Raw genomic sequence first — 26,460 nt, forward strand, 5'->3', positions numbered from 1 at the left:
TATTGGTTTTGCAAGAGTCTGTTGATTGTGAGTCATTATGTTAATTTCTTTTGCAATATGTTCAAATCAAGCTTTATTTATACAACACATTTCAGACATGGATGCTTCACAGGAAAAAAATAAAACAATGAAAATAAACAGAAATATTTACCACAACAAACATAAGATTAACAACTGAAAGACGAATTAGCATTCTAAGGAAAATCCATTGATTAAAATATTAATTGGATGCAACATCCAACCCAAAATATAAGCATGTTTTTTGGAGGGGCTCTGAAAGACACTATGGGGGTGTCCACTGGAAGTTGACTAGTAACAACAACTGGGACCTAAAAGACACCCACCATGAGACCCACTAAATCTGCCCAAGAAGAGGAAAACAGAAGAAAAACCCACACCAAACTTAAAGACAGGAAGTAAACCAAAAAGGTGGAGCAACTAAAGGTGTTGACTCTCCACATGTATCAAGACAACTGGAGCACTGGGCCAGACACTCTTAAATAAAACCTGGACCAGCTCAGGTGAAACACCTTCCCACTAACGAGATGGACAAGCCAGCACAGGTGTAACACATACTGACTAACGAGGTGACACCAATCAGTGCGTCCTACGTGCTAACGAGCTAGACGTGCTGACGGAGCTAGACGGGCTAACGAGCTAGACGTGCTAACGGACTAGACGTGCTAACGAGCTAAAGTTCAACCTCAAAACATAAATGGAAAAACCAAAGCCTGTAACACCTTCCCCCTTAAGACAACAAATATATCCTATATTTCTTTTGGACAAGTTTGCTCACCACCAACAGAAAACAACTTCCATTTCACATTATAATCAACTAAAATGATTCCCTTCTACAATATAAACATGGTGTCTAATGGCTTTCAACAATTAAAAACAAGAAAAAAAATGTCTAAATAATATACAGTATCTTTTCTCCTTCATCTTTCGTTCTATACAATCCTTCCTTAGCTTCTAGAACTCTCGTCCTCTTGGAACGAGCCCAAACAAAACTCATCTCCAATAGGACACAGACATGTCTGATTTCAAGAGGAAACTCCTGCAATATCTGTACTAACTTTCCACCTCACTGCAGAGCTTCTCTCTCTTTTCAGGGTTCACTAGATAGGCATGTTGTTGGATCGGGGCCCAGTCCCCAATGTCATGCTCCAGTACATTTGGGTTGGCACATCTGGGAATGAACCCTGATATTCTAAAAGCAGGGCAACAATGTCAATATAATTGTACCAAAAAAATTGTCAGTTGGTTGAATAATCATGATTACTAAATGTTACATGAAATGAAAATATGAAATAGCCCCAATGTCAAAACACAGTTTAAACGTGTCCAAATCAATAACCAATACGCAGAAACAGTTTGGGATGAATTGAAAACCTAAACATAAAATGTGCTACATACACAAACATCAGCCATAATAATCATATTACTTGTATTTTTTTTTAAACAAGCACCTTGTTTTGACAAGTAGCAATAAATCACTGATAATCAATTAGGGGGGAAATCAGGTTGTACGTGATGTTGAAACTAACAACTAAACAAAACACATGGAAATGGGAGATATATTTTACCTCACTGGTTAGAGGACAACCTGCAGAAGACAGTCAGCTACATTTTGGAGTGATGCATTTAAATTTAGGGGTCGCTAAACAAAGGAACACAACACTTATTTGTCATAACTCATCGATATCATGCTAAAATCATTTGTGTGACAGAAGGGAGATGAGGTTGCACGTCCTGTTAAAACTAACAGCTCAAAAACCACACGGAATCTGGGAGTAATGTGTACATCACTGGTGAGAGGACAATTTGTAGAAAACAGCTAGCTACATTTTGAAGTGGTGCATTTTGATTCCAGTGGGTCACCAACGTGGTAAGTGTAACAACTTTTTTGTTAGTAACTTTTTGTTAAATCACATATATAGTACTCTTTCAATTCAGAGCCTGGATTTTCCCCCTGAGGATAATATCCATATCATGTTGAAATCAATAGAACAGGGGACAAACGTTTAGGGTTCTACATTGGGACATCATTAAAATACTCCTACTACAATGTTCAAAAATTCTACATTGTGACATTAGTTCATTGATATCATGAAACAACTCCTTCATGTAAGTAGTTTCTGACATTTGATCAGAGATCTTTTATCAGATTATCTCTGGTCACAGCTATGAGGTTTCTCTCCTATGTGTGTTCTCTGGTGTTTAGTCAGACCCCCAGACTCAGTAAAACTCTTCCCACACTGATCACAGCTATATGGTTTCTCTCCTGTGTGTGTTCTCTGGTGCACTGTCAGATGGCCAGATTGAACAAAACTCTTCCCACATTGACCACAGCTATAAGGTTTCTCTCCTGTGTGTGTTCTCTGGTGTAGCGTCAGAGTGCTAGATGCAGCAAAACTCTTTCCACATTGATCACAGCTATAAGGTTTATCTCCTGTGTGTGTTCTCTGGTGTAATGTCAGATGGCCAGATTGAACAAAACTCTTCCCACATTGATCACAGCCATAAGGTTTCTCTCCTGTGTGTGTTCTCTGGTGTAGATTCAGATTGGTAGATGCAGCAAAACTCTTCCCACATTGATCACAGCTATAGGGTTTCTCTCCTGTGTGTATTCTCTGGTGCACAGTCAGTTCTCCAGATCGACCAAAACTCTTCCCACATTGATCACAGCTATAAGATTTATCTCCTGTGTGTGTTATCTTGTGTTGAGTCAGAATGTTAGATGTAATAAAACTCTTCCCACATTCATCACAGCTATAAGGTTTCTCTCCTGTGTGTGTTCTCTGGTGTTTAGTCAGACCCCCAGACTCAGTAAAACTCTTCTCACACTGATCACAGCTATACGGTTTCTCTCCTGTGTGTGTTCTCTGGTGTGATGTCAGATTGCCAGATTGAACAAAACTCTTCCCACATTGATCACAGCTATAAGGTTTCTCTCCTGTGTGTGTTCTCTGATGAATTTTAATGCCTGATGAGGTGAATCTCTTCCCACAGTCAGAGCAGCAGTGAGTTCTCTTCCCTGTGGATCTCTGCAGGTGTTTCTTGAGGTGTTCTGATCTGGAGAGACTCTTCTCTGCCTCTTCAGCTTCATGATGTTGTTGAGGGTCCCCAGAGGATCCACGATAGTCCCGCCTCTCTCCTGTGTGAACGGCAAAGTCAGACAGATGGTTAAAGGCCCACAACAGCAGAAATCCATTGTTTATTTGAGGTAAAAGGTCCTACCCATGAAGTTGTACAACAATTGACGTCTGTTCAATTATTTGACAATTAAGACAGTCAACTTAGCAACAATCATATTTTGTCTTGTTTTCACATTAGTAGTAACTAGAAATAAGTTATTCATGTTGTTGAAACTCTAAGCAGTGTACCAGACGACTTTTGGTCTCCAATATAGGCCCCTTTCTGTGTTTGCTAAAATTGCAGCACGAGGGCGATGCACACACAATCTGGTTGTAGAAACTCCTCCCTGCTAATGAGGAAACCACTAGTTATGGATGTAGTATATCTGCTAATGAGGAAACCACTAGTTATGGATGTAGTATATCTGGTAATGAGGAAACCACTAGTTATGGATGTAGTATATCTGGTAAGGAGGAAACCACTAGTTATGGATGTAGTATATCTGCTAATGAGGAAACCACTAGTTATGGATGTAGTATATCTGCCTGGAGCAAAAATGGTGAGCTAAGATTTTAGTTTTTCACAATGTATTCTGAATATTACAGCGCAAGATCAGGAGTGCTACTCAAGGAAACTCACATTAAGCTCTGTGTCTATTCACTAATTCACCACCATGGGGGAAAACTCAGGGGAGTTCTCATAGGCTGACAGCAAAAATAGCCTCCATTTCCAGGTTGCTTATGAGTGCATTTCACATTACTTTTGGATTATAACTGTAAGGCTCGTTTGAATCTCCTGCTTAATATGTTTGTGTTATTGTCGCAAATCAACTAATTTATACTTAAAAAACACTTCAACCAGTAAAATGCTCTTTGGCTAGCTTTAACATCAGCCTGACAATGAGGGTTTGTACATTTGCATCTAGACGTTCCGCTAGCGGAACGCCTCACTAATATCCAACGGTAGAGCGTGGCGCGGAATACAAAAACCTTAAAAATGCTATAACTTCAATTTCTCAAACATATGACTATTTTACACCATTTGAAAGATAAGACTAAGTATCTCTGTGTCCAAACAGACTAACGAGACCCCGCTGTAAATCAAGCAGACAATAACACACTATAAACATCAATTTGTTAGGGATGTTGGATCCAACATGGAGCACGGCATAACTGTCTTTACCAGAGTAATGAATGAAGAAGCACTTTGGTTGTTGTTGCATGTCGTGATGTTTGTCATGTGACTGTCATTCAGAAAATGATTTCCTGGATCAGCTGATGATAGTTGAACATGTGACTGGAACTAAACAGCTACAGTATTAAGAATTATGTGTTATTATTGAAGAACCACGTTAATGACAGTATCCATTTGGGTGTTGTCAATAAAGTTAAGATGACTCTTGGTTAGAACCATTGGATTTAGCAAACTCTGAAATGATTTAGGATTTCTGTGCCCATGAAAACTGTTTTCCCAGCGTAATATAAGGAGACACTAAATGTTACGTAATTAGAGAGCATTTCAGAGATCTGAATACAAAAAACTGTCTGACAGCAAGATCCAGTATTTAAGTTGAAGTTCATCATATGACAAGCTTAATGTTATGACTATAACTACTATTCCCTGAAGGAGGGAAACTAGGTACAACATACTATTAAATCCTCATGTTATGACTATAACTACTGTTCCCTGAAGGAGGGAAACTAGGTACAACATACTATTAAATCCTCATGTTATGACTATAACTACTGTTCCCTGAAGGAGGAAAACTAGGTACAACATACTATTAAATCCACATGTTATGACTATAACTACTGTTCCCTGAAGGAGGAAAACTAGGTACAACATACTATTAAATCCACATGTTATGACTATAACTACTGTTCCCTGAAGGAGGGAAACTAGGTACAACATACTATTAAATCCTCATGTTATGACTATAACTACTGTTCCCTGCAGGAGGAAAACTAGGTACAACATACTATTAAATCCACACGTTATGACTATAACTACTGTTCCCTGAAGGAGGAAAACTAGGTACAACATACTATTAAATCCTCATGTTATGACTATAACTACTGTTCCCTGAAGGAGGAAAACTAGGTACAACATACTATTAAATCCACATGTTATGACTATAACTACTGTTCCCTGAAGGAGGAAAACTAGGTACAACATACTATTAAATCCACATGTTATGACTATAACTACTGTTCCCTGAAGGAGGAAAACTAGGTACAACATACTATTAAATCCACATGTTATGACTATAACTACTGTTCCCTGAAGGAGGAAAACTAGGTACAACATACTATTAAATCCGTGCCTCTCTGGAAGCCCCGCCTTCCACAGGTGATGACCGTGAGGCTCGGATTTATTCCTTAAATTTAATACCGCTCTTCACCGACCCAGGAAAGGGCAGCGCCAAACACGTGTTGCACCTCGTTTCCCTCCTTCATGGAAGAGTAATTATAATCAAAGTTACACTCCCTTTCAGTCGGTCAACTTCGGTACAACATACTATGGGAAAATACAATCATTCCCCATGCCGACCCAATCGGATACTAAATGAAACGACCCCTGGCAGACCACCCAGACCTTACCCCGCAGTTTTGTCAATTTATTCATTGTCTTTTGTTTGAAACTCCTGTCAATGTTGAGTAAGGACGGGCACCTGATTACACATATAGAAGTAGGATTAATCTACCTGGCCTGTACACAAATGTAGGCCTATAAATGTGCCCATTTGGGGATGTCTGATAGTATTTCAACCTGGTCGAGAATAATTTTTATTTTATTAACCTCTTACATCTAGACGTTCCGCTAGCGGAACACCTGCTCCAATATCCAATGATAGGCGTGGCGCGAATTACAAATTCCTCAAAAATACAAAAACTTCAATTTTTCAAACATATGACTATTTCACAGCTTTTTAAAGATAAGACTCTCCTTTATCTAACCACACTGTCCGATTTCAAAAAGGCTTTACAGCGAAAGCAAAACATTAGATTATGTCAGCAGAGTACCAAGCCAGAAATAATCAGACACCCATTTTTCAAGCTAGCATATAATGTCACAAAAACCCAGAAGACAGCTAAATGCAGCACTAACCTTTGATGATCTTCATCAGATGACACACCTAGGACATTATGTTATACAATACATGCATGTTTTGTTCAATCAAGTTCATATTTATATCAAAAAACAGCTTTTTACATTAGCATGTGACGTTCAGAACTAGCATAACTTCCGGGGAATTTGCTAACAATTTACTAAATTACTCACGATAAATGTTCACAAAAAGCATAACAATTATTTTAAGAATTATAGATACATAACTCCTCTATTCACTCGATATGTCCGATTTTAAAATAGCTTTTTGGTGAAAGCACATTTTGCAATATTGTAAGTACATAGCCCAGGCATCACGGGCTAGCTATTTAGACACCCGGCAAGTTTAGCACTCACCAATATCAGATTTACTATTATAAAAGTTTGATTACCTTTTGTTGTCTTCGTCAGAATGCACTCCCAGGACTGCTACCTCAATAACAAATGTTGGTTTGGTCCAAAATAATCCATCGTTATATCCGAATAGCGGCGTTTTGTTCGTGCGTCCCAGACACTATCCGAATGGTAAAGAAGGGTCGTGCGCATGGCGCAATTCGTGACAAAAAAAATCTAAATATTCCATTACCGTACTTCGAAGCATGTCAACCGCTGTTTAAAATCCATTTTTATGCCATTTTTCTCGTAAAAAAGCGATAATATTCCGACCGGGAATGTCCATTTAGCTAAACAGAGGAATGAAAACAAACCTTTCGGTCGACGCGGGCACGAGCCTGAGTCTCACAGTACTGTAACCAGCCACTACCCAAACGCGCTACTTTGTTTCAGCCAGAGCCTGCAAAGCCACGATTCCGCTTTTTGCCGCCTTCTGAGAACCTATGGCAGCCGTAGGAAGTGTCACGGAACAGCTAAGATCCTCACTCTTCAATAAACAGAGACAAGAAGAACGACACCTTGTCAGACAGGCCACTTCCAGCATGAAATCTTCTCAGGTTTTTGCCTGCCATATGAGTTCTGTTATACTCACAGACACCATTCAAACAGTTTTAGAAACTTTAGGGTGTTTTCTATCCAAAGCCAATAATTATATGCATATTCTAGTTACTGGGCAGGATTAGTAACCAGATTAAATCGGGTACGTTTTTTATCCAGCCGTGAAAATACTGCCCCCTAGCCATAACAGGTTAATACACGTGGGTGGTGTTTATATATGGAAAAATACACATTCGAAATTTTCAACCAATCGATTGGTAGAAACAAAATTAGACTCTTGGTTGGCCAAGATTTATTTTAGTTGGGGACAGCACTAGAAGATGATTTTGGGGCTCCCGAGTGGTGCATTTCAGTGCTTGAGGCGTCACTACAGACCCTGGTTCGAATCCTGGCTGTATCCCAACCGGCCGTGATTGGGAGTCCCATAGGGAGACGCACAATTGGCCAAGCGTCGTCCGTCATTGTAAAAAAGAATTTGTTCTTAACTGACTTGTCTAGTTAAATAAAGGTTACATTTGAAAAATATAATAAAACATAGAGCATTCAGAAAGTTCAGACCCCTTCCCCTTTTCCACATTTTGTTAAATTACAGCTTTATTCAAATGTTTAATGCCCATCCAAGAGACTGTCGACCAATCATGTTCACATTGTCATGCTGTGACACGCAGTTCCTAAAATACATGTTATAAACTAAGCTAATTGTCCCAAAATCCCTTTTAAAAAGTCAGGGTACGAGTGAGAAACCGTCAAGGCACCAACTTTGAGAAGGTTCTAAAACAAAGGTTTCAAACCAATTCATGAATGTTATTGAATCATATAAATGTTATTGAATCTAGGTATGTTTCACCCTTAATGTAATTGAATCTATGTATACAGTTGAAGTCGGAAGTTTACATACACATTAGCCAAATACATTTAAACTCAGTTTCTCACAATTCCTAACATTTAATCCGAGTGGAAATTCTTCCCTGTCTTAGGTCAAGTAGGATCACCACTTTATTTTAAGAATGTGAAATGTCAGAATAATAGTAGAGAGAATGATTTATTTTAGCTTTTATTTCGTTCATCACATTCCCAGTGGGTCAGAAGTTTACATACACTCAATTAGCATTTGGTTGTATTGCCTTTAAATTGTTTAACTTGGGTCAAACGTTTTGGGTAGCCTCCCACAAGCATCCCATAATAAGTTGGGTGAATTTTGGCCCATTCCTCCTGACAGAGTTGGTGTAACTGAGTCAGGTTTGTAGGTCTCTTTGCTCGTACACGCTTTTTCAGTTCTGCCCACAAATGTTCTATAGGATTGAGGTCAGGGCTTTGTGATGGCCATTCCAATACATTGTTGTCCTTCAGCCATTTTGCCACAACTTTGGAAGTATGCTTGGGGTCATTGTCCATATGGAAGACTCACTTGCAACCAAGCTTTAACTTCCTGACGGATGTCTTGAGATATTGCTTCAATATATCGACATACTTTTCCTTCCTCATGACGCCATCTATTTTGTGAACTGCACTAGTCCCTATTGCAGCAAAGCATCCCCACAATATGATGCTGCCACCCCTGTGCTTCACAGTTGGGATGGTGTTCTTCGGCTTGCAAGCCTCCCCCTTTTCCCTCCAAACATAACGATGGTCATTATGGCCAAACAGTTCTATTTTTGTATAATCAGACCAGATGACATTTTTTCAAAATGTACGATCTTTGTCCCCATGTGCAGTTGCAAACCGTAGTCTGGCTTTTTTTTATGGCAGTTTTGGAGCAGTGGCTTCTTCCTTGGTGAGCGGCCTTTCAGATATAGGACTTGTTTTACTTTGGATATAGATACTTTTGTACCTGTTTCCTCCAGCATCTTCACAAGGTCCTTTGCTGTTGTTCTGGGATTGATTTGCTCTTTTCGCACCAAAGAACGTTAATCTCTAGGAGACAGAACGCGTCTCTATCCTGAGCGGTATGACAGCCGCGTGGTCCCATGGTGTTTATACTTGCGTACTATTGTTTGTACAGATGAACGTGGTACCTTCAGGCGTTTGGAAATTGCTCCCAAGGATGAACCAGACTGAGGTCTTGGCTGATTTCTTTTGATATTCCCATGATGTCAAGCAAAGAGGCACCGAGTTTGAAGGTATGCCTTGAAACACATCCACAGGTACACCTCCAATTGACTCAAATGATGTCAATTAGCCTATCAGAAACTTCTAAAGCCATGGCATAATTCTCTGGAATTCTCCAAGCTGTTTAAAGGCACAGTCAACTTAGTGTATGTAAACTTCAAACCCACTGGAATTGTGATACAGTGAATTATAAGTGAAATAATCTGTCTGTAAACAACTGTTGAAAAAATTACTTGTGTCATGCACAAAGTAGATGTCCTAACCGACTTGCCAAAATTACAGTTAGTTAACAAGAAATGTGTGGAGTGGTTGAAAAACGAGTTTTAATGACGCCAACATAAGTGTATGTAAACTTCCAATTTGACAACAATTTGACCCCCACAGCAAATCTTAACTGCCAATTATAGAATATACTATATAGCCTTGAAATCAGGTTAAAACTATAATTTTGACCTCATGGGTGGCCAGTCCTTGTATTTATAGTGTAGTCAATTCAGGGGGTAGCCCTGAGCTGGACTCAAACCTGGGTCCAGCAACTGTCAAGCCAACATCTTATAACTGTTACGCCAAGATGTCTGAACTTCTTGAAGAGGTCGCTAGGTGTTGGGTTACGGTTGCTACAATAGCTTCCTCTATGAATTTGAGAGTGGTTACACTTCTCCTTCCCCCATCCCTCAGCTGTTTACCAAACCAAGTCTCTGGGCAGCCATTTTGTTTCTGTTTAAAACCTAGGTTGCCCCTTTAAACAAGCCACACAACAATCAATCAACCAATATGCAGTTGAAACAATAACAAAGTTGTAATTCCATCACTGTCTTGGTAATAAGATGATGATGGGGCTGGAGAAATGTAACTAATTTCAAATTCATAGACAGACCTATGGATGCAAGGACAAACCATCCATGATGTCAACATTATAGTTTTAACTATGTTGAGGCTATACAGTGTTGGTTTACATTTCTAAACATTGGAGTAAAAAAAAACTTATTAGGGGTTCTGATGGGGTACAACAGTTGAACTAAGCTCACGAAGCATGTGTTATATTCTTCAAGAATCAATGGCTATAAATTAATAATTATAAAGTCTAAATATGGATGTAGCTATTGCATATTTCCCCTTTAACACCACACATCAGTTCAACAACTGCAGAGTTTGTGCCTCTGTTTTTAAGACAGTACTTACTAGTGTTAATCAGGGAACGGTTTCTCAAAACCATCTTATTGCTAAGTTCACCGTTAGAACCATTGGACGCCTTAAGATGCGTTTGGGAAACCGGGCCCAGATGTCCAGTTTCCTCCTCTTCTTCTTCCTCCTCCTTTTTCGATGTGACAGTAATCTCCTCCTCCTCCTCTTTCACTCCAAAAACAGCATCCTCCTCTTTCTCTTCATTCCTCTTCTTTTACTGTAACATCCTCCTCCTCTTTCACTCTGAACGAGTCTTCCTCTTCTTTCACTGAAACGTCTTTCTCTTCTTCTTTCACGGTAACAGCCTCACCCTCTACTTGTTTTTGTATTGTAACATCCTTCTCTTCCTCCTCCTCTTTCACAAGAGTTTCTTCCTCCGTCCAGCAGACCTCCTCTTCTTTAGCAGGAGGAGAGTAGCTTAGTAAACTCATGGTCGGAGATGTTAGCTAGTTAGCATTAGCGACTAGCCTAGTTCTAAGCTAACTTAGCAAACCAGCTAGCTGACAAACAACGTAAATATAGAATTAAATGGGCCAACACGTACATACAACATAAGTGTGTTTAATACACAGCGACTAATATACACCAAACCAGTGTAAAGAGCGTGAATGTTGTAGCTATGTTTGCTAGAAAGCTACCGAGGTGTCTGACTAGCTGTTGTTGTTGAAGGAGCGTCCCGTCCACTAGATTATACGTCACACTGGCAGCATCGCCTGAACCTAAAAGACGCACATCGCCATCTGCTGACTGGAGGGCAACGCAGTTGAGGAACCAAACGTTTATTTTTCATTTATTTCATAAAAGTTTAATATTATATTAAGTCGTTCAAAGAGAAGCATGTGTTGATTGATTCGTGTTTAATGAGTGAGAATTTAAAACAAACTTTACACCCACTACATATTTTCATTGAACCATACTTCTGACATGGATCATTTTGACCCGAGGCATATCTTTTATCATAGCCAAAATGTGGTTTATTCAATTCTTCCAATTTTTCATGACTTTGTCAATCAACTGGTTGTTAATAAATCTAAATCATGGTTTAGTGTTTCTGTATCAATATGGACTTTTAACAAATTCAAATCCTTTGGAGTCATTTTGACCCCAGACAAAAGCACCTTTGATAAATAGGATGTTAATTTCAAATAAAAATCACATTTTATTGGTCACATACACTTGGTAAGCAGATATTATTGCGGGTGTATTCAAATGCTTGTGTTTCTAACTCCAACAGTGCAGTAATATCTAACAAGTAATATTTAACAATTTCACAACATATACCCAATACACACATATCTAAGTATTTGAATCTAAGTTTCTCTGTAGACATGATCCATCCCACCAGAGGGTGGAGGGGCACCTGTATCAGTGTTTTTGACCAGATAGACACCTGCAGACACACAGTATAGTGCCTCCCATGTACTCTCCTAAGATTGGACTTTTCTATATCACGTATCACATGACTGTGTACAAAACTGCCAATGATAGAAAACTCTACCAGTGGTATACAGTGCATTCGTAAAGTATTCAGACCCCTTCACTTTTCCACATTTTGTTACATTACAGCCTTATTCTAAAATTTAATAACTGTTTCCCCTCATCAATCTACACACAATACCCCATAATGACAAACCAAAAACAGTTTTTTAAAAAAAACATTTTTTCAAATGTATTTACTTGAGTATTCAGACCCTTTGCTATGAGACTCAGAATTGAGCTCAGATGCATCCTGTTTCCATTGATTATCCTTGAGATGTTTCTACAACTTGATTGGAGTCCACCTGCGGTAAATTCAATTGATTAGACATGATTTGGAAAGGCACACACCTGTCTATGTAAGGTCCCACAGTTTACAGTGCATGTCAGAGCAAAAACCAAGCCATGAGGTCAAAGGAATTGTCCATAGAGCTCTGAGACAGGATTGTTTCGAGAAACAGATCTGGGGAAAGGAGCCAAAAACTTTCTTCAGCATTGAAGGTCCCCAAGAACACAGTGGCCTCCATCATTCTTAAATGGAAGAAGTTTGGAACCACCAAGACTCTTCCTAGAGCTGGCTGCCTGGCCAAACTGAGCAATCTGGGGAGAAGGGTCTTGGTCAAGGAGGTGAACAAGAACCCGATGTTCACTCTGACAGAGCTCCAGAGTTCCTCTGTGGAGAAGGGAGAACCTTCCAGAACGACAACCATCTCTGCAGCACTCCAGCAATCAGGCCTTAATGTAGCAATGATTAAATTGTCAAAATGTATTTCAATGGACAATTCAGTGAACTGTTCTGTGAAAGGTGTTGGCTAGAGATGACATGCAGGAGCTCGCAGGGATTTGTAGTCTTGCATGTCGTCTACTTTGATGCCAATTAGCATTTTAGATTCCAAGAGTAAAGAGACACAAATATATTGATAAAGTATTTGTATTTATTATGGATTCCCATTAGTTCCTGCCAAGTTAGGTCAGGGAGCGTGCCAGCCTGCCTGAACCGCCCCTGAATTAACAGGTATAAATGATGGATTATGAACTAACAGGTATAAATGATGGGTTATGAATTAACAGGTATAAATGATGGGTTATGAATTAACAGGTATAAATGATGGGTTATGAATTAACAGGTATAAATGATGGGTTATGAACTAACAGGTATAAATGATGGGTTATGAATTAACAGGTATAAATGAACAGGTATAAATGATGGGTTATGAATGAACAGGTATAAATGATGGGTTATGAATTAACAGGTATAAATGATGGGTTATGAATTAACAGGTATAAATGATGGGTTATGAATTAACACATCCCCTGCGAGCCCAGGCATTTCAATACATTCAGGATTTCTTACGGTCCATGTGCAATGTATATGGTTATCTCTGTCTCTCTCTCCATCTCTTCTTTAACAAGCAGCCATGTTGTTGTCATTCCACTAGGGACCTGTTTTCAGCATTTTAAGTCTCCAGTCAATAACCAGTGCACTGGGATTATCCCTCTACACCCTTTACACATGTACTGCACTGGGATTATCCCTCAACACCCTTTACACATGTACTGTACTGGAATAATCCCTCTACACCCTTTACACATGTACTGCACTGGAATTATCCCTCAACACCCTTTACACATGTACTGCACTGGAAATATCCCTCTACACCCTTTACACATGTACTGCACTGGAATTATCCCTCAATACCCTTTACACATGTACTGCACTGGAATTATCCCTCAATACCCTTTACACATGTACTGCACTGGAATTATCCTTCTACACATGTACTGCACTGGAATTATCCTTCTACACATGTACTGTACTGGAAATATCCCTCAACACCCTTTACACATGTACTGCACTGGGATTATCCCTCAACACCCTTTACACATGTACTGCACTGGGATTATCCCTCTACACATGTACTGCACTGGAATTATCCCTCTACACCCTTTACACATGTACTGTACTGGAAATATCCCTCAACACCCTTTACACATGTACTGCACTGGGATTATCCCTCTACACCCTTTACACATGCACTGCACTGGGATTATCCCTCTACACCCTTTACACATGTACTGCACTGGGACTATCACTCTACACCCTTTACACATGTACTGCACTGGAATTATCCCTCAACACCCTTTACACATGTACTGCACTGGGATTATCCCTCTACACCCTCTACACATGTACTGTACTGGGATTATCCCTCTACAACCTTTACACATGTACTGCACTGGAATTATCCCTTTACACATGTACTGCACTGGAATTATCCTTTTACACATGTACTGCACTGGGATTATCCCTCTACACCCTTTACACATGTACTGTACTGGAATTATCCCTTTACAGTTAGAAGCACTCCCTTTAAGAGTGTGCTCCTAATCTCAGCTCGTTACCTGTATAAAAGACACCTGGGAGCCAGAAATCTTTCTGATTGAGAGGGGGTCAAATACTTATTTCCCTCACTAAAATGCAAATCAATTTATAACATTTTTGACATGCATTTTTCTGGATTTTTTGTTGTTGTTATTCTGTCTCTCACTGCTCAAATAAACCTACTATTAAAATTATAGACTGATTATTTCTTTGTAAGTGGGCAAATGTACAAAATCAGCAGGGGATCAAATACTTTTCCCCCCCACTGTACATCTACATGATGTATTGTTACACCATGTAGGAGCAGTATAGACCTAGTCTGTTCATTATATACATCTACATGATGTATTGTTACACCAAAAAAAAGGGAAATTATATTATTTTATACTAATACAATTGCTCAGAGAAAGAGATTTAGTTTAACATGTAATTCTCAAAAGGTTGGGGTCTGAATTATTGCCACCCATGTTTTCAATACTCCAGCACTCTCCCCTTGGGAGGATAATGACACTGAAATGTTTTATGAGATTAGAGAACACATTGGGTGGTATCTTAGACCATTCCTCCATACAGAATCTCTCCAGGTCCTTGATTTATTTAGTCTGTCTTATGGACTGCCCTGTTCAATTCAAACCACAGGTTTTCAATGGAGTTCAAGTCCGAAGACTGAGATGGCCATAGAACATTTTTGATTTTGTGCCCAATTTACAGTTTCTTTGTTTTGCTGGAAGACCCACTTATGGCCAAGATTCAGCCTCCTAGCAGAGAGGTAACCAGGTTTTGGGCTAAAATATCCTGGTAGTGGTTAAAGTTGATTTATTTTATACATTTTTGCTCATCTTTATCAAGGGTATTAATAACTAGGTGCTTATTTTGATATCTTGTTTTTTGACTGAGTCAGAAATACAGATGTGGAGTAGATGTAGTTTGTTTTAAATTCTCATAAAAAATCTGAACTAATCAAACACTTGTTGCTCTTTGTACTTGTTGATATAATATTCATATTTAATGGAGAGAAAAAAAACGTTTCCCTAAACTGCTTTATAATATTATAATTCAATGAAGAATAAAAATAGTTTTCCCTCCTCAACTGCGTTTCCTCCCTCCAGACAGCAGATGGCGATATGTGTCTTTCAGGCGATGTTTCTAGTGTGACGTATAATCTAGTGGACGGAACGCTTCTTCAACAACTGCAGCCACCTCGGTAGCTCGCTAGCCGACAAAGTCGGAACATTCAAGCTGTTTGGACAATTTCGTGGTTTAATTGCCGCTGTGATTTAAACATACTTATGTGGAAACAACTAGCTACCCCATTTAATTTAATATTTACGTTGTAAGTCAACTAGCTGGCTGGTTAAGTTAGCACTAGTCTAGTCGCTAATGCTAACTAGCTATTATCTCTAGCTAACATCTCCGACCATGAGTTCACTAAGCTACTCTCCTCCTGTTAAAGAAGCGGAGGTCTGCTGGACGGAGAAAGAAGCTCTGGTGAAAGAGGAGGAGGAGGAGGAGGAGGAGGAAGAGGAGGCTGTTACAATACAAAAACAAGTAGAGGGTGAGGCTGTTACCGTGAAAGAAGAAGAAGAGAAAGACGTTTCAGTGAAAGAAGAGGAGGATATTACTGTGAAAGAAGAGGAGGAAGATGCAGTTTTTGGAGTGGAGGATGAAGTGAAAGAAGATGAAGACGTTTTTGGAATGAAAGATGAAGAGGGGGAGATTACTGTCACATTAGAGGAGGACGAAGAAGAGAAGACTGGAGAACTGATTAACACCAGTAAATACAGTGAGTACTATCTAATAAAACAGGGACATTGATCTGATTAACACCAGTAAATACAGTGAGTACTATCTAATAAAACAGGAACATTGATCTGATTAACACCAGTAAATACAGTGAGTACTATCTAATAAAACAGGGGCATTGATCTGGTTAACACCAGTAAATACAGTGAGTACTATCTAATAAAACAGGGACATTGATCTGATTAACACCAGTAAATACAGTGAGTACTATCTAATAAAACAGGGACATTGATCTGATTAACACTAGTAAATACAGTGAGTACTATCTAATAAAACAGGGACATTGATCTGATTAACACCAGTAAATACAGTGAGTACTATCATATAAAACAGGGACATTGATCTGATTAACACCAGTAAAAACAGTGAGTACTATCTAATAAAACAGGGACATTGATCTTTTATTTTATTTATTTTTTATTTCACCTTTATTTAACCAGTCTGTTGGGTCCATACTGTGTTGATTAACGTTGGGTTCGTTCGACATGGCGGCCGACTTTTTTATTTTTTAAAGTTGAGTACACTGACTGATCACCTTGCATCGTGTGTATAACTGCTCGATATTATTTGTACATCAGTCAGTCGCAATTTACCCATGGTACATCAGTTTTGATGCTCTCAAACACGGCCATTCATCCAGACATAAATCTATCGTTGTAGAACATCTGACATGTAGAAGAAGGAATCCCATTCGAAGGCTGTATTTATCAAGCGTCTCAGTAGGAAGGCTGGTCTCAGATCAGTTTTAGATGGACAGGTGGGATCTGTTCCTAGGTCAGAGCTCCTACTCTGATGAGACATTATATTTATTTCACCTTTATTTAACCAGGTAGGCTAGTTGAGAACAAGTCCTTTAATTAACCAGGTATGCTAGTTGAGTAGAAGTCCTTTATTTAACCCGGTAGGCTAGTTGAGAACAAGTCCTTTATTAAACCAGGTAGGCTAGTTGAGAACAAGTCCTTTAATTAGCCAGGTAGGCTAGTTGAAAACAAGTCCTTTAATTAACCAGGTAGGCTAGTTGAGAACAAGTCATTTATTTAACCAGGTAGGCTAGTTGAGAACAAGTCATTTATTTAACCAGGTAGACTAGTTGAGAACAAGTCCTTTATTTTAACCAGGTAGGCAAGTTGAGAACAAGTTCTCATTTACAATTGCGACCTGGCCAAGATAAAGCAAAGCAGTTCGACAACATACAACAACACAGAGTTACACATGGAGTAAAACAAACATACTGTAGAAAAAGAAGTCTATATACAATGTGAGCAAATGAGGTGAGATAAGGGAGGTAAGGCAAAAAATGCCATGGTGGTGAAGTAAATACAATATAGCAAGTAAAACACTGGAATGGTAGATTTGTAGTGGAAGAAAGTGCAAAGTAGAAATAGAAATAATGGGGTGCAAAGGAGCAAAATAAATAAATTAATACAGTAGGGGAAGCGGTTGTTGTTTGGGCTAAATTATAGACGGGCTATGTACAGGTGCAGTGATCTGTGAGCTGCTCTGACAGCTGGTGCTTAACCTGTTGGGGATAGGGGGCAGTATTTGCACGGCCGGATAAAAAACGTACCCGATTTAATCTGGTTACTACTCCTGCCTAGTAACTAGAATATGCATATAATTGTTTGATTTGGATAGAAAACACCCTAAAGTTTCTAAAACTGTTTGAATGGTGTCTGTGAGTATAACAGAACTCATTTGGCAGGCCAAAACCTGAGAAGATTCTGTACAGGAAGTACCCTGTCTGATCATTTCTTGGCCTTCTTGATCATCTCTATCCAAAACAGGGGATCTCTGCTGTTACGTGACACTTCCTACGGCTCCCATAGGCACTCAGAAGGCGGCAAAAAGCTGAATGGTGGCTTTGCAGGCCCTGGCTGTAAAACATTAGCGCATTTTGATAGTGGTCTATCAGAGAACAGAGACTGGAGGCGCGTGCACGAGGCGACCCCATGTTTTTATTATTTCGTCTTTGAACGAAAACAACGACTCCCGGTCGGAATATTATCGCTTTTTTACGAGAAAAATAGCATAAAAATTGATTTTAAACAGCGGTTGACATGCTTCGAAGTACGGTAATGGAATATTTAGAATTTTTTTGTCACGAAACGCGTCGGGCGTGTAACCCTTCGTCACCCTTGGATAGTGTCTTGAACGCACGAACAAAACGCCGCTATTTGGATATAACTATGGATTATTTTGAACCAAACCAACATTTGTTATTGAAGTAGAAGTCCTGGTAGTGCATTCTGACGAAGAACAGCAAAGGTAATCACATTTTTCTAATAGTAAATCTGAGTTTGGTGAGGGCCAAACTTGGTGGGTGTCAAAATAGCTAGCCCGTGGCGGCGAGCTATCTACTCAGAATATTGCAAAATGTGCTTTCACCGAAAAGCTATTTTAAAATCGGACATATCGAGTGCATAAAGGAGTTTTGTATCTATAATTCTTAAAATAATTGTTATGTTTTTTGTGAACGTTTATCGTGAGTAATTTAGTAAATTCACCGGAAGTTTGCGGTGGGTATGCTAGTTCTGAACGTCACATGCTAATGTAAAAAGCTGGTTTTTGATATAAATATGAACTTGATTGAACAAAACATGCATGTATTGTATAACATCATGTCCTAGGAGTGTCACCTGATGAAGATCATCAAAGGTGAGTGCTGCATTTAGCTGTGGTTTGGGTTTATGTGACATTATATGCTAGCTTGAAAAATGGGTGTCTAATTATTTCTGGCTGGGTACTCTGCTGACATAATCTAATGTTTTGCTTTCGTTGTAAAGCCTTTTTGAAATCGGACAGTGTGGTTAGATTAACGAGAGTCTTGTCTTTAAATTGGTGTAAAATAGTCATATGTTTGAGAAATTGAAGTAATAGCATTTCTAAGGTATTTGAATAACGCGCCACGGGATTCCACTGGCTGTTGAGTAGGTGGGACGATTTCGTCCCACATACCCTAGAGAGGTTAACGGGATTGGTTGGACAACAACCAGTGAGATAGCACGGCGCGAAATTCCCCCCCCAAAATTCTCAAAATTTTCATTCAAGTATTATACGGCATTTTAAAGATACTCTACTCGTTAATCCAACCACATTGTCCGATTTCAAAAAGGCTTTACGGTGAAAGCAAAACATTAGATTATTGTAGGATAGCACCTTAGCAACAAAAAAAAGCCATTTTCCAAGCACGGATAGCCATCACAAAACCAGATATACAGCTAAAATTAAGCACTAACCTTTGACAATCTTCATCAGATGACACTCCTAGGACATCATGTTACACAATACATGCATTTTTTGTTCGATCAAGTTCATATTTATATCCAAAAACCCAATTTTTACATTGGTGCATGACGTTCAGAAAATGTTTTCTCCCCATAACTATCGGTGAATGGGCACATTAATTTACAGAAGAACTCATAAACGTTGACAAAATGTATAACAATTTTGTGGTAGTGCTTTGCTGCAGGAGGGACTGGTGCACTTCACAAAATAGATGGCATCATGAGGGAGGAAAATCATGTGGATATATTGAAGCAACATCTCAAGACATCAGTCAGGAAGTTAAATCTTGGTCGAAAATGATTCATCCAGATGGACAATGACCCCAAGCATACTTCCAAAGTTGAGGCAAAATGGCTTAAGGACAACAAAGTCAAGGTATTGGAGTGGCCATCACAAAGTCCTGACCTCAACCCTATAGAAAATTTGTGGGCAGAACTGAAAATGTGTGTGCGAGCTATAAGGCCTACATTCTGACTCAGTTACACCAGCTCTGTCAGGAGGAATGGGCCAAAATTCACCCAACTTATTGTGGGAAGCTTGTGGAAGGCTACCCAAAACGTTTGACCCAAGTTAAACAATTTAAAGGCAATGCTACCAAATACTAATTGAATGTATTTCCTACTTCTCACCCACTGGGAATGTGATGAAAGAAATAAAACCTGAAATAAATAATTCTCTACTATTATTCTGACATTACACATTCTTAAAATAAAGTGGTGAACCTAACTGAGCTAAGACAGGGAATATTTACTAGGATTAAATGTCAGGAATTGTGAAAGATGTAGTTTAAATGTATTTGGCTAAGGTTTATGAAAACTTCCGACTTCAAATGTATATTGCAATATATTTCAATCTCTTTTTCCATTTTTAAATTAAATATTACTTCTGGCAACCCGCCTCACCCAATGTGATACGGATCTGCTATTTTTTTAGACCTTATAGCTAGAACCTCCATCAGAAGCTAGCCATCAGAAGCTAACCAGCTAATTAGCTACTAGCTATTTAGTCCTTGTTAGCCACTGCTAGCGGACCATTACACCGGATAATCGCAGCTAGCTAGCTGCTACCGAGTGGCCCAGCCCATCTCCCGGCCTGCTCAGTGGACTCTATGATCACTCGGCTACACAGCTGATGCCTCCTGGACTCTTCACTAACACAACTAGAAGCCACTACATCACCGGATTCCTGCCGTAAGCTCTGGACCTTTGCACCGGAGTGGCTATAGTGGCTAACACCCTTGTCCCGAAGCTAGCACCAGTTAGCCTTGAGCCAGGTGCATCTCCCGGCTAGCAAACAAAATTACTCCAGCTACAATACCTCTTTTACCAATTGGCCTGGACCCTTTGTCGACACAGAGCCCCGACGATCCATCACGACTGGTCTGCCAACGTAATTCCGTCCGATGTGCCCTCAACTGGCCTTTGCCAGACGTCGGTGACGCCCTTGTCCCGAAGCTAGCACCAGTTAGCCTCAAGCCAGGCGCGTCTCCCGGCTAGCATAGTAACGACTACCTAACGGCTTCCCTGGTTCATATATTGCTGTTCACTGGACCCTATGATCACTTGGCTACATAGCTGATCCCTGCTGGACTGTTCATTAATCACGGTACTCTGTTTTGTTTATCTGTCGGCCCCAGCCTCGAACTCAGGCCCTGTGTGTAGTTAACTGACCCTCTCTGCCCATTCATCGACACTTTACCTGTTGTTGTTGTCTTAGCTGATTAACTGTTGTCTTACCCGTTGTTGTCTTAGCTAGCTATCCCAATCAACACCTGTGATTGCTTTATGCCTCGCTTTGTCTCTCTAATGTCAATATGCCTTGTATACTGTTGTTTAGGGTAGTTATCATTGTTTTATTTTACTGCGGAGCCCCTAGTCCCACTCAACATGCCTCAGAGAGCTCTTTTGTCCGACCTCCCACACATGCGGTGACCTCACCTAGCATAACTGGTGCCTCCAGAGATGCAACCTCTCTTATCATCACTCAACGCCTAGGTTTTCCTCCACTGTACCCGCACCCTACCATACCCCTGTCTGTACATTATGCCTTGAATCTATCCTACCACACCCAGAATTCTGCTCCTTTTATTCTCTGTTCACAACGCATTAGACGACCAGTTCAGATAGCCTTTAGCCGTACCCTCATCCTACTCCTCTGTTCCTCGGGTGATGTAGAGGTTAACCCAGGCCCTGTGTGTCCCCAGGCGCTCTCATTTGTTGACTTCTGTAACCGTAAAAGCCTTGGTTTCATGCATGTTAACATCAGAAGCCTCCTCCCTAAGTTTGTTTTACTCACTGCTTTAGCACACTCCACCAACCTTGATGTCTTTGCCGTGTCTGAATCCTGGCTTTGGAAGGCCACCAAAAATTCTGAAATTTCCATCCCCAGCTACAACATTTTCCGTCAAGATAGAACTGCCAAAGGGGGAGGAGTTGCAATCTACTGCAGAGATGGCCTGCAGAGTTCTATCATACTTTCCAGGTCTATGCCCAAACAGTTCGAGCTTCTAATTAAAAAAATTAGCTCCCAGCTGTACCCAGCTGTACCCTGGACACCATATGTGAATTGATTGCCCCCCATCTATCTTCAGCATTCGTTCTGTCTGTTACATCTGGAGTATTTCTCTTGTCTTATCCGGTGTCCTGTGTGTATTTAAATATGCTCTCTCTAATTCTCTCTTTCTCTCTTTCTGTCTTTCTCTCGGAGGACCTGAGCCCTAGGACCATGCCTCAGGACTACCTGGTATGATGACTCCTTGCTGTCCCCAGTCCACCTGGCCGTGCTGCTGCTCCAGTTTCAACTGTTCTGCCTGCGGCTATGGAACCCTGACCTGTTCACCGGACGTGCTTGTTGCACCCTCGACAACTACTATGATTATTATTATTTGACCATGCTGGTCATTTATGAACATTTTAACATTTTAACATTTTGACCATGTTCTGTTATAATATCCACCCTGCACAGCCAGAAGAGGACTGGCCACCCCTCATAGCCTGGTTCCTCTCTAGGTTTCTTCCTAGGTTTTTGGCCTTTCTAGGGAGTTTTTCCTAGGGAGTTTTTCCTAGCCACCGTGCTTCTTTCACATGCTTTGCTTGCTGTTTGGTGTTTTAGGCTGGGTTTCTGTACAGCACTTTGAGAATATCAGCTGATGTACGAAGGGCTATATAAAAATAAATTTGATTTGATTTGAAATTTGTTAGGTGACCTAAACTGGCATATCCTTAACACCCCTGGCCATCCTACAATCCAAGCTAGATGCCCTCAATCTCACACAGATAATCAAAGAACCTACCAGGTACAACCCTAAATCCATAAACATGGGCACCCTCATAGATATTATCCTGACGAACTTCCCTCCAAATACACCTCTGCTGTTTTCAGTCAGGATCTCAGCGATTACTGCCTCATTGGCTGCATCCGTTATGGGTTTGCAGTCAAACGACCACCCCTCATCACTGTCAAACGCTCCCTAAAACACTTCTGCAAGCAGGCCTTCCTAATCAACCTGGCCCTGGTCTCCTGGAAGGATATTGACCTCATCCCGTCAGTAGAGGATGCCTGCTTGTTCTTTAATTATAATTTCCTCACCACCTTAAATAAGCATGCCCCTTTCAAAAAATGTAGAACTAAGAACAGATATAGCCCTTGGTTCACTCCAGACCTGACTGCCACTCGACCAGCACAAAAACATCCTGTGGCGTACTGCACTAACAGCTCCCCACCCACCGCAGCTACTTCCCCAAGCCTCCCCAGCTTCTCCTTCACCGAAATTCAGATAGCTGATGTTCTGAAAGAGTTGCAAAACTTGGACCCGTACAAATCAGCTGGGCTTGATAATCTGGACCCTCTCTTTCTAAAATTATCCGCCGCCATTGTGGCAACCCCTATTACTAGTCTTTTCAACCTCTCTTTCGTATCGTCCGAGATTCCTAAAGATTGGAACGCTTCCGCGGTCGTCCCCCTCTTCAAAGGGGGTGACACTCTAGACCCAAACTGTTACTGACCTATATCCATCCTGCCCTGCCTTTCTAAAGTCTTCGAAAGTCAAGTTAACCTCTTACATCTAGACGTTCCGCTAGCGGAACACCTGCTCCAATATCCAATGATGGGCGTGGCGCGAAATACAAATTCCTCTAAAATCCAAAAACTTCCATTTTTCAAACATATGACTATTTTACACCTTTTTAAAGACAAGACTCTCGTTAATCTAACCACACTGTCCGATTTCAAAAAGGCTTTACAGCGAAAGCAAAACATTAGATTATGTCAGCAGAGTACCCAGCCAGAAATAATCAGACACCCATTTTTCAAGCTAGCATATAATGTCACAAAAACCCAGAAGACAGCTAAATGCAGCACTAACCTTTGATGATCTTCATCAGATGACACACCTAGGACATTATGTTATACAATACATGCATGTTTTGTTCAATCAAGTTCATATTTATATAAAAAACCAGCTTTTTACATTAGCATGTGACGTTCAGAACTAGCAAACTAGCAAACTTCCGGGGAATTTACTAACAATTTACTAAATTACTCACAATAAACGTTCACAAAAAGCATTACAATTATTTTAAGAATTATAGATACAGAACTCCTCTATGCACTCGATATGTCCGATTTTAAAATAGCTTTTTGGTGAAAGCACATTTTGCAATATTCTAAGTACATAGCCCGGCCATCACAGGGCTAGCTATTTAGACACCCGGCAAGTTTAGCCTTCACCAAAATCAGATTTACTATAATAAAAATGGTCTTACCTTTCCTGTTCTTCGTCAGAATGCACTCCCAGGACTTCTACTTCAATAACAAATGTTGGTTTGGTCCCAAATAATCCATCGGTATGTCCAACAGCGGCGTTTTGTTCGTGCGTTCTAGACACTATCCGAATGGTAAATCAGGGTCGCGCGCATGGCGCATTTCGTGACAAAAGAATTCTAAATATTCCATTACCGTACTTCGAAGCATGTCAACCGCTGTTTAAAATCAATTTTTATGCAATTTATCTCATAGAAAAGCGATAATATTCCGACCGGGAATCTGCGTGACTGTAAACAGAGGGAAAAACAGAAAGGCGGGGGCGGCCAGTGCTCGAGCCTAAGCCCTTTGTCCTCTGATAGACCACTTAGCAAAAGCGCTCGTGTGTTTCAGCCAGGGCTTTGAATTACGTCATTCAGCTTTTTGCCGCCTTCTGAGAGACCATGTGAGCCGTAGGAAGTGTCACGTTAGAGCAGAGATCATTTGTAATGGATAGAGATGGCAAACAAGTTCAAGAAATGGTCAGACAGGGTACTTCCTGTACAGAATCTTCTCACGTTTTGGCCTGCCAAATGAGTTCTGTTATACTCACAGACACCATTCAAACAGTTTTAGAAACTTTGGAGTGTTTTCTATCCAAAGCTAATAATTATACGCATATTCTAGTTTCTGGGCAGGACTAATAATCAGATTAAATCGGGTACGTTTTTTATCCAGCCGTGAAAATACTGCCCCCTAGCCATAAGAGGTTAACAAACAGATCACTGACCATTTTGAATCCCATCGTACCTTCTCCGCTGTGCAATCCAGTTTCCGAGCTAGTCACAGGTGCACCTCAGCCACGCTCAAGGTACTAAATGATATCATAACCGCCATCGATAAAAGACAGTACTGTGCAGGCGTCTTCATCAACCTGGCCAAGGCTTTCGACTCTGTCAATCACCGTATTCTTATCAGCAGACTCAATAGCCTTGGTTTCTCAAATGACTGACTCCCCTGGTTCACCAGCTACTTCTCAGACAGAGTTCAGTGTGTCAAATCGGAGGGCCTGTTGTCCGGACCTCTGGCAGTCTCTATGGGAGTACCACAGGGTTCAATTCTCGGACCGACTCTTTTCTCTGTATATACCAATGATGTTGCTCTTGCTGCGGGTGATTCTTTGATCAACCTCTACGCAGAAGACACCATTCTGTTTACATCTGGCCCATTCTGTTTACACTGTGTTTGCAAACCTCCAAACGAGCTTCAATGCCATACAACACTCCTTCCATGGCCTCCAACTGCTCTTAAACGCTAGTAGAACTAAATGTATGCTCTTCAACCGATCGCTGCCTGCACCCGCCCATCCAGCATCACTACTCTGGACGTTTCTGACTTAGAATATGTGGACAACTATAAATACCTAGGTGTCTTGCTAGACTGTAAACTCTCCTTCCAGGCTAATATTAAGCATTTCCAATCCAAAATGTAATCTAGAATCGGCTTCCTATTTCGCAACAAAGCCTCTTTCACTCACGCTGCCAAACATACCCTCGTAAAACTGACTATCCTACCGATCCTTGACTTTGGCGATGTCATTTTCAAAATAGCCTCCAACACTCTACTCAGCAAACTGGATGCAGTCTATCACAGTGCCATCCGTTTTGTCACCAAAGCCCCATATACCACCCACCACTGGGACCTGTATGCTCTCGTCGGCTGGCCCTCGCTACATATTCGTCGCCAAACCCACTGGCTCCAGGTCATCTATAAGTCTTTGCTAGGCCGCCTTAACTCAGCTCACTGGTCACCATAGCAACACCCACCCATAGCACGCGCTCCAGCAGGTATATCTCACTGGTCATCCCCAAAGCCAACACCTACTTTGGACACATTTCTTTCCAGTTCTCTGCTGCCAATCACTGGAACGAATTGCAAAAATTTCTGAAGTTGGAGACTTATATCTCCCTCACTAACTTTAAGCATCAGCTATCTGAGCAGCTTACCGATCGCTGCAGCTGTACACAGCCCATCTGTAAATAGCCCATCCAACTGCCTACCTCATCCCCATGTTTTTATTTACTTTCTCTGCTCTTTTGCACACCAGTATTTCTACTTGCACATCATCATCTGCACATCCATCACTTCAGTGTTAAATTGTAATTACTTCGCTACTATGGCCTATTTATTGCTTTTCCTCCGTACTCCAGATTTTTCTATTGTGTTATTGACTGTTCGTTTGTTTATCCCATGTGTAACTCTGTTGTGTTTTTGTCGCACTG

The 26,460-nt window shown here is 40.5% G+C and overlaps 1 protein-coding gene across 1 annotated transcript; it reads right to left on the reverse strand.

The window, feature by feature from the left end:
* Positions 1–736: 736 nt before the first annotated feature.
* On the reverse strand, positions 737–16,750 carry LOC145866995 (uncharacterized). The gene is made up of 2 exons (XM_082971047.1): positions 16,747–16,750; positions 737–3,157 (listed from the first exon to the last, which is right to left on the reverse strand). Exons 1-2 carry the CDS (start codon positions 16,748–16,750, stop codon positions 2,169–2,171), a joined length of 993 nt encoding a protein of 330 aa, XP_082827173.1. The 3' UTR covers positions 737–2,168.
* Between the last annotated feature and the right edge of the window lie 9,710 nt (positions 16,751–26,460).

This window comes from Salmo salar, unplaced genomic scaffold, assembly GCF_965601325.2.
Source record: "Salmo salar unplaced genomic scaffold, fSalSal1 ptg000152l, whole genome shotgun sequence".
In the NCBI taxonomy this organism is placed as follows: Eukaryota; Metazoa; Chordata; class Actinopteri; order Salmoniformes; family Salmonidae; genus Salmo; species Salmo salar.